The 20,857-nt window shown below is 39.4% G+C and overlaps 1 protein-coding gene across 1 annotated transcript in view; it reads right to left on the bottom strand.

Moving 5' to 3' along the window:
* mdfi (MyoD family inhibitor) overlaps window positions 1–20,857 on the bottom strand; it is a 48,131-nt gene that overhangs the window by 14,698 nt on the left and 12,576 nt on the right. The window contains exon 3 of the mRNA XM_041783759.1: window positions 8,710–8,847. Within this exon, the coding sequence (XP_041639693.1) occupies window positions 8,710–8,847 (138 nt within the window). The remainder of the gene's footprint in view (window positions 1–8,709; window positions 8,848–20,857) is intronic.

The raw sequence follows: 20,857 nt of genomic DNA on the forward strand, positions 1-20,857 counted from the left end.
TAACACTCCCACTATGCCAATGTTGACCATGAAACTTATCAGAGTTTGTCAAACACGTGGGGAGGGGTAAGACAAACCATGCTTTTGACACTGGTGGCACCCATAACTTCAGTTTCAAAGAACTTCTCAGTGGCACTCATTGATGCGAGGCTACCAAAGTTATCCTCTGTTTCCCCCATTAATGACAGCTAAGTCTATTTTGAATAGCTCTGTATGCCTTTTTTGCTTAATTCCTTTAAATATCACCTAGAAACATAAACACAATGTAAAGAAATACTGAACTAGCATTAGCAGCAGCTCCAGATGGGTAAATAACAAAATTCAGATTAATTTCACCAGCAACGTTGTTGTCATAGATGCCTCACCACTTCTTGATTATGATTTGTTTGTAAGGAAGAAGTGAACTTGACAAGTCTGGTGTTGTTCCAGTTGAAATATATTCAATGCTGTGCAGCGACAAAAATAGCTGACATCGAGGGGGGTTTTGTGCCCAGATCGCTGAAAATGTGATGTTGGATTTTGTATTGAAAAAAACAAGACCTATCAATAGACACAGGCCCATAACCGTCATCACCATCATCATGTCATCATCATTACCGCTCACTTGACCCCCAGTAGCAGTCAATTTTCCTGAATATCACCCACTGCTTTCCTCCATTTGTCAGATAATGTTGGGGTGAAAAAAATTGTATATGTACATGAAGCTTTTAACCTTGCAAAGTAGATGGATTTGCCAGACCATCATGAGGCAAATCCATCTTGAAAAGCTCTAGTCCACCATGTTTGTGCTGAAACCGAAATTGGTTTGGACCAATCAGCGTCAGTTGAGGAGAATGAGGATGTAGCTATGGTCGGGGGCTGCCTTCAGTAAAGCGATCAGCTTGGATGAAGCAACAGTATAGCTGCAATTTCAAAAGAACTTGAACACATCTTTATTAAATAAAGAGGAAAGAACAACACTGAAAGCTTTTCATGACAGAGAAGACGTTTCAATATGAGTTTGCGATTGTCAATCGTGGGGCTGAGTTGTACTCTAAGCCGCCACTGTAGCCCTTAGCTTGGATGTAGCTGTAAATATAAAAAGCAGTTTAATCAACCATGTTTCTTTATTAAAACAAGAGCAAAGAGCCACACATTTATGCAGAGATGTCTTTACACATCTCACCATAGGCTTCAGAATGAATTTTTAGCCACGTTTTTCCATTCACTATGGTAGTGTTAGCCTGTATAGCTCAGGCTAACATTCGTGCTGTGCATGTTTGCTTCCTCATGTTGTCTTGTCGCTCTGATTGGCTGATCATAAATGTGACAGACAGAACATTCATCCAATCATCTTCCAATAATTTTTTGCCCTTCCCAAATGCTTTCTATGGGAGGTCTCCCAGATCAAGGAGATATGCAAGGTTTGGGTTTTAAATACTAAGACTGCTATCAAAAATCACCACTGTTTCACTGATAAATCCCTACAAAAGGCCTTTGCATGCTTTTCTTATCAAAAGACCTTTGTATAAACAACCTAATAACTGCTATATTATGGTTGCAAATCAAATTTTTGCAGGCTTGAAACAGACAAAACCTCACATCCCCCCTAAGATCTTTGCACATCAGAAACTTCTGAAAATATTCAACAGATTTTGAGTAAATCATTTGAAATGATCGACAACTCAGTTAAGGAAAAATAGCTGAAATGCTCTCCATTGATAAAGAGACAGTTCGGCAAATTCTGCATGAAAATTTGAACATGACAAAAGGGTGTGCCAAAGTTGTACAGTTGCAAGCAAATTTGTGGAGACATTTTGAACAAGTTGTAGGAATTCCACCTTTTTAGAAAGCTGCTCAACTTTTAAGCTAAACATTTTCTGATGCCTTAGCGAAAACTAGCTATGCACGACATTAGTGGTATGACATCAGCAGTTATTAGCCTAAAAAAGCAATTATCAGTGTTGGCTGATATCAAAATTTCGGCAGATATTTAAAACCAATATTTTGGGTGTGAATATCAGTATATATCATAAGTTTGTATAGTTTTGGGCTTGACCAACGGAACTCTTTGTTCATTCTCAATCTTTACACTTCAAAGTGTGTTTTAAAGGGGACATATTTAACCCTTTAAAGACAAGTTTATTTTGGTCTTAGATGTCCCAAAAACATGCCTGTGAAGTCTTGCTGCTGAAAAAACGTTCTAGTACAGGGTTTGTGCATGTCTAAAAAACCCCTCTATTTCTGCACTGCTCAGAACGAGCTGTTTCTGTGTCTGTGGCTTTAAATTTTAATGAGCTGTCTGAATCCGCCCCCTGACTACAGAACTTTCTTCCAAGTGGAGAGGGCCAACCGAACCTATAGGGTCAGTGCTAGCTCCCCACATGACATCATGAGGGGAAAATCTGCTTTTAAAATTGAAGGGGGGGGGGTCTGGTACTTGAGGGGAGTGTAGACAGGCCAGGGCACATATTTTTGTTATAAAAGCCTGAAAAGTGTTTTTTGCATAATATGTCTCTTTTAAGTATGCAGGTTTGTTCATGCATCCCAAGCAAAAACACATGCACTTCAATCAGTAGCTAGCAGTGAACTAAAGACATCACTTATGGGAAACTTCCAGTAGTTGTGCTTGAAAACCCAGGCTTTACTTTATAAAACTCAGTGTGACTATGAACCACATGCTTTTATCCTCATAAGCACAGTCTTCTTATTCATAGCCAAACTTTTATGTCCTTACAATGGTTATATGCAACAGTCTACTGGTGTTTCAGGTTATAAAGCTTTTGGGAAATTTTCAGTTTTGTGGATGTGTTAAAAGACGAAGGGAAGATAAAACTAATCAGAGGCTTAAGTCAGAGGAACAGAGGCGCAAATGTTAACACAACATTCCTTCTTAATTAAAGTGGGTGTCACATTCCTGTTAGATTTCCCAACAACATCGCAAACCCCTCCAAGACGATGACAAGAACAACTAACAGCTTCACTCTGAATTTTCCCTCACATATTTGTTCATAGCTTTGTTTTCATACACAGCAAAAGACTCTCTTCTGTTTGGTTTATGAAAAAAATGTCTTCCCCAGAAGCAAACAAACATCATGGAGGTGTGATAAATGCTTCCTTAAAGCTGTCAGATGAAAATAATAAGTCATTATATCATCTTAGGTCCTGATGAGAGAAAGGAAATAAGTATGTGAACATGTGTTTCCTGCTGTGACTGTGACGTCAAAGACCGCAGTGTGGATGACATCACTGACTGGGTTTGTATGTGTGTGCTCAATCAGGTCATGTTAACAGCTCTCTCTGCACATTGTTCTCAGACAGCCTGTCATAGGCCCAGGGCCAGACGCATACTACAGCTCTGATATCATCACAGCGAGACTGAACATACGGCACTGAGGACAGATCTGTTTTTGCTTCTGTTTTCTCATTCTCTCTCACACAAACACACCACAGATGTCACACTGCCATGACCTTACCACAAGCCTGAGTCAAAGCTGTTTTATTGTCTTCATTATAAAGTCAGAGAAATCTGATGATTGATTGATTGGCTGCAGATGACACAGACTGTATTTAAACTGCAGTCAGGATGATAGTAGCTTATAAGGTTCACAAAAGATACACAAAAGCACAGCAGAGGCAAACATATCATTACGTGGACAGGCAGTCATAATCTGTTTGGTTCACCTGGAAGGAGAGTTTAGTTTGTGGTTAAAGTCCCATGAAAATGTGTGATTGTGTAAGTTGAAGAAGCTATGGATGAAGGGAGGAGGCACATGAAGCCAGTAAGCACTGGTGTGCATGGTGGTACATTTTGTCCAAGCCTACTGGAGTTGCATAACGTTCCCTGTGCAGCATATGGAGCCAGTGGTGGGTTTCATAGGTTTTTATTGGGATGTAAAATAAAGCCAAGAGTGAAAGGAGAAAATGTGCAATAGAACGCACTGCAGACAGGACAGGTAGAGGCACAAACATGGCGAAGACAGCAGACGTTTACACACACCTACTCAACTCAAAACACCCTGCATTCACCCACTTATCCACTTCCTGCCTGAATGGCTGGTTAGTCAGTTACTGCAAACTAGCTATTACCATGAGGCAGGTTTGAGGGTTTGTGCATGTCACCCACGGCTGGCCCCAGATTCCAGTAGAAATGCTCCCACTTTTCTAGCACATGCTCAGATGTCAGCTCACTCAACCGTCCTCTGACTCCTCAAAATATCCTTCCATCCCTCATTCCTTCAGACCATTCCTCATTTTCTTTGAGAGACAGACTTCGGAGGACATTTGTTGTTGAAACCGTGCTCTTAGCATTGAAAAATCTTCACTAGAGATTTGAAGGTTAAGTTCCTGCAAAGAACAGTGAATAAATGAAATCTATGCAGTTTAAAAAGGTTTAGATTGTGCTTATTCAAACTGGAGTGAGAGCTGCAGTAATATATGTGATGGGGTAATGACTTAGCATACTTGCGCAACCTTTGGCTATGATACAGAAGCTTGGAGTGACTCTGGCTCAGACATAACTGTTGGCCTTGTAATACGGGGGAGGGAAATGGGCGGTGGCAGTATGTGATATGAATTTGGAAGAAAGACTTCCAGGTGTTGTGACACTCCTCAGCAGCAAGCTGAGGTGGAGTAGAATGACTGGACAGCTGGAGGTTTTTGGAAGAAGTTTGGAGTTGGAGAGCGGAGTGTAAATAACAAACACTTGTTATGAAACACATTCATCTCTCCCCATGTAATTACCTAACTACAGTTTTGCTGCCAACTGCAGTAGCTGCTTATGGTAAAATGATTGATAAATGGCTGGATGACTAGGTGGGCAAACAGAAGTCTTCTATAAAACTTTGGGATTGGTCAGTAAAAATGTTTAGATTGCAAAATATGTAGCCCAAGTAAAACCAGAACTTCTCGGCCCAGTTAAAGAAGGAAGGACACTTTTTTGAAAAAAAACAACAAAACAAAACAAAAACAAAAAAAAAACACCTTGACATCTGTATGAATGCAAAATCAATCCCTAGAACAGCCCTAGCGCCCCCTATTAACCAGCCGCCACTGCTCCAGCCTGGGTCTCCTTTTTTGCATGTCATTCCCCACACATTCTCCCTGATTTCCAACACCAACCACTATCATATCTGCTTCAATCAAAGGCAAAAATCCTGAAAACACAGCTTTAGGGGTACAGACAGCCTGGCAGTACATTCATTCCTCACGCTCTCATCCTTGTTTCTATCCACTGTCCTCCAGTGTAAATAAAGACATCAAAAGCCCCAACATGTTTTTTTTTTTTTTGGATAATGGCTTCCTCTGATTAAGTATTTACATAACTTCTTGTCAGAAAGGTTTAACATTGCCCATCACCCTCAGTGGGCCTTGAAAGTTAAGATGACCTTCGGTTTCTTTAGGCTGACTCAGAAGACCTATAAGAAAAACTAAGTATGAAATGTTGTGGAAGCATTACATTCATTCAGTCCCTGTACTTTTTTTTTTTAATTTTGTCTTTTGCAATCATACCATGTCAGGCTATGCAACAAAAACCTTGTCCTGTCTTGGCCGACAGACTAGCAACACTACATGCACAATCCTTGCCAATCATCTTATGCTGCTGTCATGACTTTGCAAAGGCGCACAAGTTAATAAGTTGTCAAGGAGGCAGGTCAAGCAGTGTCAACCGTAGCTACAATAGAAGCCCTCTGTGTGATGCTAGTGGTCTTGTGCTCTGAGAAGAAGAAAACAGCAAGGAAAAAACTATTGTGGACTCGTCCCTCTGCATGGACTATCTGTCAGATAGAGCTCAAGATGCAAATGTGATAACATGTCATGGAAGAAAAGCCCCTAATAAAATTTAGCCCAGTTAGCCTAGCTTGGCTAGCTTCACAGTATGTAAACAGAAGACACCTGGAGAAAAGATTAGGTTTGGGTAACTGGAAAAATGTCACTGGTTAATGACGATATGAAGATAGTTAGCAAATGCTGTCTTATTGCCGAGTGTCAAAAATGTGTCGTTCTCATCAGGTCAGGATGTCAGACTAGGTGGAGGATTCAAGAAAGATTATAACATGCCAGTCTTGTTGAAAACATGAGCATGGGGCATCCTGGATGCATCCTAACCTCGCAAAGCAGATGGACCTGTTTCCATGTTTCTCACTGGTGAATTGATCTTGCAAAGCTCCCATCTGAACCATTTGGGCCCAGTTAGTAAGTTACAGGACCAATCAGTGTCGAGGGGCAGTACTTCCAGGCATGGCGGAGCCGTGACATAAGCAAGCAGCAACAAGAGGCCGGTGCAATTATGGCGGAAGACATTTGCGTGGATGCTGCAAAACCGCCAGTTTTATCAGAACTTGACATTTCTTCATTAAAAGAAGAACAGCATTGAGTTGTTTTCTTTTCAAAAACGACAAAAGTCTTGTACTGACATGTCTACAGTAGCCATGGTTCACGTTATGCAGTTCTCTGTGGAGTTTTACTCCTCAGTAGGGGTGCAGCTCAGTAGTGTTTTGATGCTTTGATTGGCCCGTAAAGATGTGACAGACAGATTGTTCATCCAATCACCCTCCGAGGTTTTTTCCAAAGGCTCTGCCCTTTCCCACACGCTGTCTATGAGTGGTGTAGCAGATGGCTGTATGAAACAATCCATCTGGTGTGCCAAGTTAGACACATCCTTGATTATGTCACACTAGAGCTTTTGTCATTCCCAATGTTCATGTATAGGCTCGTTGCCTGCATGAGCTCCAACAATACAATCTGGCCAAAATCTGACATCAACAAGTTGCTGACAGATGTGAGGTAAGTCTCACATTTGTTACTTTAAGAAGCCTAAATCCAACAACACTACACTCACTGCAGAAGTATCCTCTTATAAAGCCCCGTACTGATAATTACCACTACAACTATGAATGCTACATGTAAGCTACCAAGAGTAAGATGTCTCCATAACCGCACATTTAAAAAATAGATTAAAATACCACAGTCCTCCTTCATCTCTTAGCCTAAGCCTTCATATCAAACAGTGCTAACTGGGCTAACTGGGCTCTTTTTAGTGGTAGGCTTAAGGTAAGGCAATGGAAGGTAAAGCTGTACACTTTTCTTGCCAGTAAACCAGAAGAAAAATACATACTGCTGAAACCAGACAACCAGGGTATGCTGATGAAATAGGATCTATGCTAACCTTCCTTTTACAAGTTATTGTATCATTAGGTCAACTTTGAAACTACTGTTTTTAAGGTGGAAATGTTACTGCACATTCTAGCTACATGTGATGGAAGCAAGCATCAACAACAAAAAATCTTAATTACATTATTGCTAGTGCATTGTCTTAAAAGCCTGCAATCTAGGCAGCATGATGCAGCACAAGGTTTTTCCCACATCACCGTTTCTATTTTCCACTCTAACACTTGCGTTGAGATAGACAAGGAATAAGGGATGTTGGACTGGAATATTTTTGTTTGTTTGTTTCACTTTCCTCGCTTAAATCATTACCCTGTGAGGTGAAGTTAGCAGTTAGATCAGGCTCAAGGTCCTTTCCCGCATTTCATAACCACTCTCTCATCCCTGTTTCTCACTCTATTCATAGTTTTTCTATACAAATAAAAGCACAAAAAGCCCCAAAACAAACCTTTTAAGATGTTTGTCAGAGAGGATAGCTTTGCATTGATAAAATCAATATCAGTGGTTGAAAATTTATGCTCTGACTCAAGTCAACATGTAGCCATAACTGTGTGATTCACAGCCCTCAAAGCCTGGCCAATGCACAGCACTGCTTTTAAAACAAAAGCACTAGATCACATTTTTGTAAACGGTAAAGTGAAATTCAAAGGGCACAGAATTGAATATTTAATAGATGCAGGATGCAATGCTGCACGGCATGCTGTCAGGACATGGTATAACATGTTGTTGCCTTAATCTCTGTATATTCATTTTATACAAACTCCAGTGAGGTGAGAGGAAAAGGTGACATGTACCAGCTATTCCTTACCATCTTGAATTCCTTTCATAACTTCTAGACATACTTTACACAGAAGAGATTTCATGTAATATTGGGAAAAAGAATATTAGAGACCTGATGCAAATGTAAGTGGATACTAGGGAGGGCTGAGCTAGTATGAAAGCACTGAATATAACTGTAGCTGTATTCCAACAGCAAGTACTACACTTGATTTTCTTTAGGAAGCGTGTTTCTATGAATATTTAAATCCAATAAGAACTTTTGACTCCTCAAATAGACCAATAGAAATATTCAGTGTAAGAATTACTGAGTTAGTGGCTCCCTGATTCTTCCAGACTTTTTTTATACTTTACATTGTTCAGACCATTAACAAGTTTTCAAAAGAACTCTCAAGACAAAGAAACAGAAGTAAATCCCACAGTGCCAGCCACAACTACCTTGACAGGTCATGGGGGGGCACCCAAACAATTCACAGCCACATAACCAGTGAGAGAAAAGAATAACACTCACAGAGCAGAAAGGTGCAGAAAAGGTGTTTGAATTGGCTGCAAACTTTGCTTGTGTTCAGAAATTAGAAACTTAACCTACTTAGCTAACAATGTCGATATTCTGTGTATGTGCGATCACCTGACCTATTTCTGCTGGGTGTGTGAACGTGTTCAAGAAAGGTCAGGACAATGTGACTCATCGAGCGATTGGTAATGGAAATAAAACTCTCACCCATCTCTCTGAGTGTGTGTCTCTTTGTGTGGAAATGTGTCTGCGTGGGTGTCATATTTACTCACATGTGATACTCTTGCTTGGTGTTGTGAGCTCTGAGTGGGACAGGACGCCGTTACATTTATCTCCGTGATCTCCTCGCGTTCTTTCCTGGGTACCATTTAACCTCAATATGAGGGGCTCTGTGTAAGTGTGGGTCACATCTGAAACACAAGAAACACAAATATAAGAAGCATTAATTGATTTTTCTATGAGACCACAAAGTTTAACATTTTCTTTCCTGTACACGCTGCAGCTGCTTTCCATGAGGATATTATAAACTATCAGAAACAAGCTGTTTTCCCACTTGTAGTAAACTTGTCTGCTCCCATGTCACTTCCCATCTACTAGCACTTAATTAATTTAAACAGAGGAGTTCTGCTGACTTCAACAAAGCAGAAGATTTTGTCTGTATGTGTTGCTGTGTGCTCTGTCCTGAATGTGCATCTGGAAGCAGTTAAATCCGACCCCTTGGGACTGTTTAGGGGTCTATGTGCGTGCTTGTGAAACCTGAAATCTGTGTGGGTCTGTCTGTTTGTGTTTGAGGGTGAAATGTGTGCATTTAAAATAAACACATAAGAGGATGTACACAAAATATACATGGAGTAAATACGTGTCTGGGTGTTTTATGTGTTCACCGGTGCCATGCGGTGCTCTAATGAAGCTGTTATTATGCACACATATGCACACACTACACAGAGGCCTTCAAAGCAGGCCAGGCTTGGGCCTCAGAGAGGTGCGGACTCATTCCTGGGCAAATGGGAGCCAGCTGGGTTTGATAAACACACACATAGACATGCACACACACAAGCAAACCACGTCCTGTGCATGGACTCAACACTTCCCGGCTCTGTTTATTTACTCTATCTACTCTGGCTCACTTCTCTATCTGTCCTCTCTTTCCTGTCCCCTGCCTCTCTCACTTTCGGTCTACAGTTCACATTCCCTCTACACTCGCACAAATAAATATCTTCACATATTTGGCATAACTGTGTAGATTTACTCCCACTTTTCACTCAACCTATATAATATCCAGGCAAAGGTATCTCAGCTTTTGACGGCTGAATGAAATAGTTTGAGTGATGACCTTGAGTGATGTGAAATAAAGTGTGAAACGCCAGAGACACTTAAAAATGCTAGGTGTGGACTCAATTAGATCTGCAACTCAGGTTGTTTTTAATCAGGGAATAATAATTCACGACAGAAGACACAGAATTCTTCAAAAATTTCTTAAAGTCCAAAAAAATCTCCTTAAAACAACCATCATGATGACTTTTTGTAATGACTAACATCCAGTAAGTCATGTTAGACAAAGTAAAACAAGTGGGGCCTTGCAACACGGTTTTGCTGACTCCATGCAGTATGTGTAGTTGTGTGTGGGGGTTTTAATTGTGCGTCTTCAACACACACACACACACACCCACACACACACAAAGAGGAAAGAGCTTAAATTCTAACTGTTATTGTCTAATGGATTTAAGATAGATTTCTGTTGATGGGTTAGGGTTAGGGTTAGGGCTATTTTTGTCAGGTACATGGAAGGGGAAAGATTGTGTTTGGATGGTTTCCATTTATATAAGATAGCATGAAGTGATTGTGCTATTCATTTGATTGGTTTGGAAATAGACAAGAGATAGTGGTTCGTATTTTAGTTTTACTGCTGCCTACTCCCTTTAGGCACTGTTACTTTGATTCTGGTTTGAAAAAAAGTCTTTATTTATTCATGCCTTCAATGAAATTACAATAGATTTCAGTATGTATACAATTCTGATTTGAAGAGCAAAATCTCATGATAGCAAAACTGGCAAATATTTCTCTAGCCTGCAGTCACATCCTGTTTCTACAGTTCTACATCAAGTTTTATTAACCAGAGAAAAATATAATAGTTTATTAATTACAACAGATGCCCTGATTATGTTTTTTAGGGGATACCAATCACCAGTCATCTATGAGTGAGGTTAGCCATTAACAATGCTGATCATATTCTGTTTTGATATAGCAGCAGTTCAGCTGCTGGTCAGTCTACCTAGCTTTACATTGTATTTTTATAGTGAAGGGCTTCAACGTGACGATTCATAAATTTCACTTGTTGATTTATATGTGGTAATAAACAAAATTATTAACGGACTGAACTGAAAACAAGAATATAGCCACAATATGACACTTATGAAGTTATTTCATATTGCTAAGACAACAAAAAAATCACCTCCAAACCATTTTTTCCTTCTTGATACAATTCCGATACCAGAGCGTTGGGTATCAACCGATACCAAGTACTGATCCGATGCTTTCTGGACCAACTGTGCGGTGGAAAACTAGCACATTATTTTAGCCCTACAGTGAACATAACTCAAACGTACAACCCTTCTGTGACACTTAGAGCTGTTTTCCTGCTAATTATTATGACTTACTGATAAATATCAGAATAATAGTGACTCAGAGGGCCACATCACAGGATCACTATGTGTCTTTCTATTTTGTGCCATGCAAAAATCTCCATGATAACCTGCGTGCTTAAGCATGTGCAGTTTGACAAAGCATGACCTGATAACAGAACAGCCAATCACTGAATTGAAGTCCCCTCACAAAGCATTGTGGGATACAGTATGGCAGTAAGCTTTTAAGGCTGGGGGCGGCACAGCGGTTGCTGGTTCGCTTCCCGAACAGGGCCCTTCTGTGCAGAGCCTGCATGTTCTCCCCGTGCACGCGTGGGTTCCCCCCAGGTACTCCGGCTTCCCCCCACCACCAAAAACATGCTCATTAGGTCAATTGATCACTCTAAATTGGCTGTAGGTGTGAATGGTTGCCTGTCTCTGTGTTGTCTGTCTCTATATGTCAGCCCTGCAATTGACTGGCGACCAGTCCAGGGTGCACCCACCTCCCACCCAATGACAGCTGGGATAGGCTCCAGCCCACCCCCGACCCGGAACATAATAAGACTAGTAACACTAGAAAAGCGTACATAAGGAATTCAAAGACATGGATAGCGTAATTGGAATGGCACAATGGCTAGCTTTAAGAGGAAAAAAAAATACACAAAAATTAACGAACGTCAAGCTGCTTCCAAACTTTGCTGCTACAGTGGGTCATTCACTGCTGTGTTGCAGTGAAGCAAAGAAAAAATGATTTCCAGTTTTTAACATTTGCATATAGCATGGATAGATGGAAAAAAACCCCTCATATATACAAGTTACTTGCAAAAACAATTTTAAATTCTTTCAACTAATTGTCATTTTACCTCAAACATATCACAGTGTAGTATTATCACCTCCTGAAGTTAGCTGAGTACCTCCTATTCTGGTGGTTTCAACACATATTTAGAAAAACAAAGTCTGGGGATTTTACAACAGCTGCTTTGAATGGATGATTGAGCCACAGCAGCAGCAGAGATTATGGAGTTTTTTCAAGCCGTAAGAGTCTCCCTGCTGATGAGCTTCACATTTACTGGCTGATCGTTCTTATATATTACTCTGTACACACACTTACAGTGCTCCTCTCAGCCACAAATACCAAAATTTTAACAAGGGTATCAGATCTGTGGCTGCAAGTATTGAATCTGATCTACAAATTGTGATTGTCGGATAATGATCAGTTACCAATTATTGGGGCATCTCTATTAATTACATAACAACTGCTTACTTCATTCTAATAACAAACAAAACTCAAAACCTATTGGTTTTTTTTATAAGTTTGCAATAAATGTTTCTGCTGTTTTAGTTGACAATATAACACCCAGGGTAACAGTATAGTATTTAGTATCATTACAGTGCTGGCATTCAGTCCAACAGCACAACCTTTAATGCAATATTTTGCATAACTTTTCTGTGAGTGGCATACACTATATGAGTAAAGAGTTACATGCAACAAGAAAATATAATTTTGCATGTTCCATTATTAATTTTCCCCAAAACATCCAGTTCTATAACTTGGCAAAAATCAAAAGTGCCATCCTGCACTAGTGCTATTATGTCTGTTTACATGTTACAACAGACCTGCTGACTTGTATTACATACATTTATTGATATAATTCTGTTTATTGTGCAACAAGAGGTTATTTTGTTGCTGATTTTGTGATCAGTGTCATTTCAAGGCCCCTGCTTAATCAGTCTATAGAGGACCATTCACTGAAATGTTAGTTGAAGGTATTTAGAGCACCATCAGCTGAGTGATAAGTGTTATTTCTTAAGTGTTGCTGTTCCTCGCATCTGTACTTGGGAATGCTTTCTTAGTCTTAATAGTTGGCAGAAACTAACTAGTATAAATCATTCTCTAGCTGGGAGGTGAAACAGTGGTTTCATAACTATTTTTGTTTATCTAATCAAAATGAACCTCAAATATAACCTGAGGGAACACTATCTTCCTCAGAAACTTTGTTGTTATTTTCTAAGAAAACAAGTTAAATATCAAAGTTTCTGATCTGAAAGGCTTGGTTATGTAAGGTGGTTTTACCTTGAAGAAGGAGATCAGTGTTTTAAGCATGGGGGATATGAGTCTGCCTTCACTTTCATTAGTTTGTGTGTGTGTTTGCGTGTGTGAGCATTTTTGTGTGACGAGGAATTTCTGTGCATGTTAAGTTACAGGCAACGTCAACAGGACCTGCAGGGATGGGAAGTGCTTCCTGTATTTCCGTTCCATCAGACATTTGCACAAAAAGCACACATACCTGCACCAAAACACCACACACTTAAAAACACACACTCATATAGTGATGTTAGGATTCCACCATTTCTCTCCACACACTCTATTTGTCTCCTGCATGTGGAAATCATTTCTAAGACCCATGTTGTATCCATTAGTCTCAATCAGCCAGCTTCAGATATGAAAAACATGAGTGAGAACTATTATCCTCCATACTGCCAAATGTCTACTTTAAGGAGATGTATGTGTGTGTCTTTTAAAGGCTTTTTATGTCTCTGTCAGACAGTGCATTTCTCCATCTTTCACTTCATATATCCACCCCTCTATCCTTACCCAACATTGTTATTATTACTTCTTTAATTCCAGCCATACATCAGTCCATAGGCTACCAACCTGTATATAGTCATGTGTTCCAAAATCCATCCATACAGTTAGCTAATCAACATAAATCATAACCCTGTAATTGTTCACTGTTTTGTGCATTTGTAAGTCATTAAATCAAAATATTTAGGATGGATGGTTAAAAAAAATGAAACAATCATATTGCTGGAAAAAAATCGCATTAATGATGTGACAGCAGGGAGGTTTTTAAAGGAACTGAGACTGATTACAACTCAGACAAAAATGCTTAAGATGGCAAGTATTGTTTATTCTCCTCTGCCACATGTTCTTCTGGTCTCTTTCTGTAGAGGCTGCTTCTGAGGATAACTGTGTCTAAAGTCACAATAAAACCCCTGAGTAAGCAAACTTTGAGAAGGGAAACAAACATATTTGTACAGTTTAAGATCCATCAAGCATTTCAAGAACAAATATCAACTCTTTTGTAAGTGGAGAAAGGACAAAAATAGTAAAATTATATCACACTCAATATTAGGGAGCATGATTTAAGGTGAGTTTAAATTAGAGATGCACCCATTGTGAAAATTAGGGCCAAGACAAATATAAATGTTTATTTTTCTAGTCAATGCTAGTGCAGATATAAATCCATTAACCACTTCTTTTGTTGTAAGGCCATTTTGATATTTGTTATTTATGAAGTATCTTACCTAATTATCCTGTACCTTGTGGTCCTTCACTGATTATGTTAAAAGATTTGTCAATGTTGAAATGTTCCGGGTTTTTTCTGCATTGTGGACATGAATGAGCTGCAAATGAATTGCTTTTTTGGGATCAATAAAGTTGCCTGAATCTGAATCTGAAGACGCTAGTATGCCAACATTTTCTTTCAGGTCTGACCATGAAAACAGATCTGAGCTTGTCTAAATGGTCACCTCCTCTGCCATGTAAAAAATCTATTTGATTCAGCTGCTTAAGGTGCCAGATGCCTGCATAAAATTAATTGGACACAACGGATAAATAATTGATATCTGTTCATGCCACAATATGTGGCTGATAGTTATAAAACTGAAGACTGAACTGAATGCACTTTACTTTATCATAATCTGTCTTATTTTATATATCATTGTAACTGTTAAAAATGTACACTTGCATGTGGCTGAATTTGGAGCATTGCTGTCCTTGTCTAAAAAGAACATCAACAAAGGCACAAAGTAAATGAATATCTATAGTACACTTGCACCTTCCTGCTGAGCACATTCACACACTGAGCTGATAGCTTCCATGCATTGGTTTGTTTTGTTCTGCTGTCACTGGAGTACCACGGGTTAAAGTGTGACTGTCAAAGCTCTCCCTCTGTAAACGTTCAAAACCACAATTGTTTGAGCTAAACACGTCCCCACCAAACCCCCCAGTGCCATCCAGGCCTTCAACCAATTGTGTGTTGGCATCAGCATCAAACCACCAAACCGCGCAACCTCAGAGCCATTTCTGAGATCTGAGAGAGATGAGCCTCTAATTCAAATCAGACCCGAGCAATCAAGAGCCACTGAGCAAATCTGCCTGTATGTTTACATGTGTGGATGAGTAAGTGTATTTGTTTGTGCATGCTTGACTGTGCACATGCATGTGTGCACGTGTCAGTGGCCCTGAAGGGGGCCGTACATAGGAATTTTAGTTTCCTTGTAAACAAATAGTTAACTATTAAAGCACAAACATATGGATCGCATAGGGTAATGTTTGTCATAAACACAACACAAAGACACACTCATGCAAATGCACATTCAGGCTTTGTGAGCTGGCAAATGAAGTGACATATCCTGGATCACATGAAGGGGAGCGCAGCATGCTGTTCCTGTGGGTATGATCTCTGAGGGGGAGTGTGGCTTCATAGAGAACAGAGCGCTGAGCTGAGTTTACCTGCTGCCTTTTAAAATACCTCCATCCCGTTTTTCTACAGCTTCTCTAACACTTCTTAAGAGGCACTACTTCTAATGTGTATACAGAAGGAGGTCTCTCAGGTGAGCGCATCCCTTTGGCAAAGACACACAGTACATATGCACCCCAGCAGTCACAGGCAGCAGCAAACAGGCAGCAGGAGTGAGACAGATGAGTTAATCAGGTGCAACTTATTATTCTTATTCATAACTGAGGGGAAAGTCAAACATTCAAACAGTTTTTATTCACACATAAAGAACTATTTGAACAAACTAAAGAAGTCACATCAAAAAAGAAATCTTTATATTTACAACACACCAACTTCCCTGTGTAAGAGTAGTAAAAGAAGTTTAACAGAGAAACTCCAGTTGATCTACATTATGAACATTTGAAGTTTATATACCTTAAAGTATGATCATAATGTTCAACAAAAATTAGACCTCCATGTTATGAGAATGTGCCATGTGTAGCAACATTATTTAATGATTATGTGAACTTCTTTAAATAAATACAATTTCAGTCAATTCAGTTTATAAATATGCGTGTAGCTGCTGTATAGATCATTAATCAATGCAAGCTCACTAGACGGAGCCAAAATAAGCTCTTAACGCTATGTAAATAATATGTTTATATTGTTGCAGAGCTGTTCCCAATTAAGAGAGAGTGATACCAGCAGCATGTGGAGGGCCACTGCTGCTCCCAGTCTTTACTGAAGAGTTTATTCAGCTGCTCTGGTAGCTACTTCAGGATCATCTCAGCTCAGGAAGGTGCTGATGTCACTGCTCCAGGCAACCAACCATGTAGTAGATGTGGCAGGACTCACAGCCCAGTTAACAAAAATACAGATGTTTGTCAGATGATCACAGAGGAAGGATAGCTGTGGGAACATTGGCTGGATGTTGAAGATGAGTGCTTGATGAATAGCCAGAAAAACAAATAGATGATAAGAAAAGCAAAGACTGACTGACTGACATGTGATGAATGTTATTCAAAATATCACTCATAATATTCTGTCTCTGATAGTATGTTTGGACTTTTGTTCTTATTTTACCATGGACAACCCTATGGCTGTGTTAGCATTCGTCACAATAACTAAGGTCCACAATTTGTGTGTTGTTTTAATCACATGCTTTATTGTAGCTTCAGCACACTTTGGCTGAGCTAAAGGATCTTCCTGAAGCCACAGTGCTTTAAAGTAAGTCCAGCACTGCTCCTCCATGTCTTATTTCAGTTTTAAAGACTCACAGACAGCTTAGTGGACAAGGCAAAAGTCATAGGCAACTTAAGATATAAAAAGTAGCCTCTTTGTGCTTCTCTTGTTTCCTTTTCAATCCATAGCAAATTCTTTTTTCTGTGGTGAAGTTCATGTCACAGTCTTCAATTTGCCCTGAGTTCCTTATTTTCATTCAAAATAAAAGCTGGGCTGCATCCAAACAGGCAGTCAGTTACCTTTAGTTTAAGACAGTACAACAATTCAAAATGAATTAAAAATAGTTCTGAATGCAAGGCAGGGAATTTCAAAGTTCAACAAAAGATTCATTATCATTAATATTAATATCTATTGATTTGTAGTAATTGTCTTGCAAAACTTCACATGCTATACAAATCTCAATCAACACTTTTAAAGTGAATTAGAAAAAAATGCTTATCATCCCAGCTCTACTTGCTGTCGATTTAATCATTTACATGTTTGTACATGTCTGTTTGTACATGCATGCATGGATGGATGGACAGACAGACAGACAGACAGAAAGTTTAGGATAGAAAGGAAGATTTGGGGCTGGTGGTGGTAAATCTTTGCCAGCAGCAGACTGGGGTGATTGGGCTTTTTTGCCTTTATATGGATAGGTCAGCTGAAGAGAGGGAGGAAACATGGCTAGACAGAGTGGGTGGAAGACATGAACCAAACAGCACCGGGACTGGGAATCAATCACGCGACCACTGCATTAAAGACTTTAGCCACTGTATAAGGGTGCCTGCTCTACCCACTGAGCAAACCGGTGCCCTGGAAGACAATAATTGAATTAGCTTACAGTCAGATGACTGAAGCTGGGGGTCTAACTTCCATGTCCTGCATGACCTAACACTAGGCTTAATTTCTTCATGTTTTGCATCAAAATTGTGTTTGCATATGTTTCTCCTGTATTCAAAATAAAAAGCATGTTTTTTCTTCACTACATTGGCACCAACTGGACTATTACTCATTTATCACAGCATACTTGAACCATTTCTTTACTCTTAATATTCAGTGGAGCCTTTAACAGCGGTATGAGACACCTAGAAGTTACACATTTTATGTCAAAACATGGTGGTCCATCTTACCAGAACAGTGCAATACCGCATTTGACGACAAAGCTTGCCCAGCCCAGAATAGTGCTGTGTACCAGTGTTTAGACAGTATTTAGGCTCGCTCCTAGTTAGGCTGCCAGTCATGGTTTTAACCATGGTGTCCCACTCATTATCAGACTCTTCTAACCATATCCAGCAAACATTTGAAACCAACAATCTGAGACAGAGTTGAATCACAGCGACTAAACTTAACATGCAAACCCATTAATAGGATTCAACTGTTGGAAGCGAGACCACAAAGGAGCACGTTAATCTATACAGCTGGTAAATCTACAATAAGCCACCAAGCAGTGACTCATATTTGTACATGTTGGATGTTGATGTAATGTTTCTGACATGATTTGAAGTTGTGGTCACAATAGCTGTAATGTTTCCTGAATGTAATCCAGTCTGCAGGTGCTACTGTGTGGCGTATATTAGGGATGTCTACAGCTTTTAGTCTATTCTTAATGTGATTGTTTATGAACTACCGTCACTATTTGAAATGATCCTTAACATAAGGCGGCATTGTTGTTTGTACTGGGGAAACTCTGATATGGAATAAGGACTATTTTTGAATTATTTTCCAGGATAGCTCAAAATTTTCCAAAACATTCAGCCTTTTCTATCATTTTCTTCAAGTTTTCCATGAATGGAAAATTGGTCAGCTGTTTTTCCAAGATTTCCTGGTTTTCCAGCACACATGGTGACCCTGTGGTTTGTATACTCTCAGTCAGGATGCTGATGTTTGTTGTTTATTTATTGATTTACCAATTAAAATCTGATGTCATGATGATGATTGGCTGCAGGCTTGTCATGTCCTGCCTTTAATAACAAACTGATGAAAGTCTGGCACCACGAAATCACTAATACACTTATGTTTGCAGGTTCCTCTCTACTTGAAATTCCATATGTTTAGTAGAGGTACTATGAAGTGTACAAAATGAAAGAGATTAATTTAATATTATTCCAATATTAGAAAGCATAAACATGCAGTTATATTAATCTTTTACTTATATAGTGAGGCTATATGATAACGAAGTTGTGTATTACTCGTCTTTATGCCTTTCACTATTAACCATGGGCAGATTTATTAAAAGTGTTCGTGATGGTAGTTGTCTGACTTCTTCAAAGTGCACTATCAAGGCACATACAGACACAAATGGTTGCACAAATTTCCAAACCTGCTGACTCATCCCTAAACATAAAGATCGAGATATTAAGGGTCTGGAATAAGAAGAAGACATAATGAGGTGAGATGAAGAGCAACCGAGCAGAATAATGTTCAGCAGAGCGGAGTTAGTGGAGTTGACGCAGTAGCAGCTCTCTGGCCAGCAGTAATGACTGGAACTGATTGAAACCACACACAACTGCTGACCAGGAAGGAGGATAACACAGAGAAAAGAACATGTGACTTGAAAAACAACAAAAACATGCACACACACAGAAAAAGGAAAAGAAAAGGCAATTGTTTAGCCGCAGTTCTAGTTGAAGAACATACACAGAAACTTACCCATAAACATACATACTACACACACACTACATACACACACACACACACACACAACACAGAGGGGCTGAGAGAGTGCAGAACTGGAATATGTCCAAAATCAGAGATTATAGCTGCTGGGAGAATGGAGCAGTGTAAGCTCATTAAAGACAAAAACTGTCTGCTGTTGAACAGGCTTAAGGGGAATTTAATTGTGTTACTTTGTCTCTGAGATGCCTCTGGTTCCTGGGAAAAACTGTGCAGCTGCTTTGCCAACTGAGTGCTGTAAAAATACACAGAGCCAGATATAGGGACATGGCCATTAGATTCATGAACATACCATACTGTACCACACTGTACTGTCTTTAAAACATAAGAAACAGAGGACACAGTCATACATTCAGTTGGTTTTTACTTTCAGGTGAAAGTTAGCTGCTTTGTCAGTATGGACAGATATCTGTAAATGCATTTAGGTATTATCCCTGTGCAACACTTCCTGTATACATCATACAGTTACCGTGCTGAACCTCTACCCTTGACAACAGCTCTGCCAACCATAACAAAATGTTTAATTTATTCTGTGAGATAATCTGGCACAGGAGGGTTTCAGAGGGGGAAAAGTATTTCTATTGGCTTCTATCTGCAACACCTTTCAGTTCACCGTAGCGAAAGCAAAGACAACTTTGATTTTGAGAATGAAACCCAAAAAAGGCCAAAAGGAATGCAGCTCTTTGAGTATCTACTTGAAGCTGTTTTTGAAAGCCAAGAACTCTCTTTACAGCCCATATTTAACATGTTCAGAGCTTGGTTCAAAAATGGTATTGATCTCTATTGCTCATTTTGTTAAAGGTGGAAACTGTTCAGGAGTTTATTTATTTTTTCATATAGCTAAGATCTATGCATACATTTGCATTATATGGTGTGGATATTCTGACTGACAGGTGAGTAACTGTTTGTAGCTGTATGCCTCTCAACTACAGCTACAACTTCCAGATGCACAATATTAGGTTTTTGACTGATATGCTGAGCCAGTACCAATACTGATATAAGCACACGTTTTTCATTGTAAAGAACACTTAATGTCTCTAGTGCAAAACAAGGCTTAATCAAGCAGAGCTGAGAGAGGAGTGGGGAGGCAGACAGTCTGGTAGTTGTTTCAGACTTGGGACTTCATTTAAAATATTCAGTGCTGAGTAGAGGTGGGCGATACCAATGTTTTTTAATTTGATACAATACGGATATTTTTTGATGTAATTTTATCGATACTGATACCGATACCGATACTTTTGAAGAAAGAATAAAATATTGGGCTCGCAAACTTTCAAAAGCTACACATTTCAGGCAGTTAAAAAGGCGTATGCAGGTCACTTAGAAATTCATTTAGGAAGAAACTTCAAATAAATTAAAATGTCTAAGCAGGCAAAAAAAAAAAAAAAACTATAATC

The sequence above is a fragment of the Cheilinus undulatus genome, linkage group 3 (genome assembly GCF_018320785.1).
Source record: "Cheilinus undulatus linkage group 3, ASM1832078v1, whole genome shotgun sequence".
In the NCBI taxonomy this organism is placed as follows: Eukaryota; Metazoa; Chordata; class Actinopteri; order Labriformes; family Labridae; genus Cheilinus; species Cheilinus undulatus.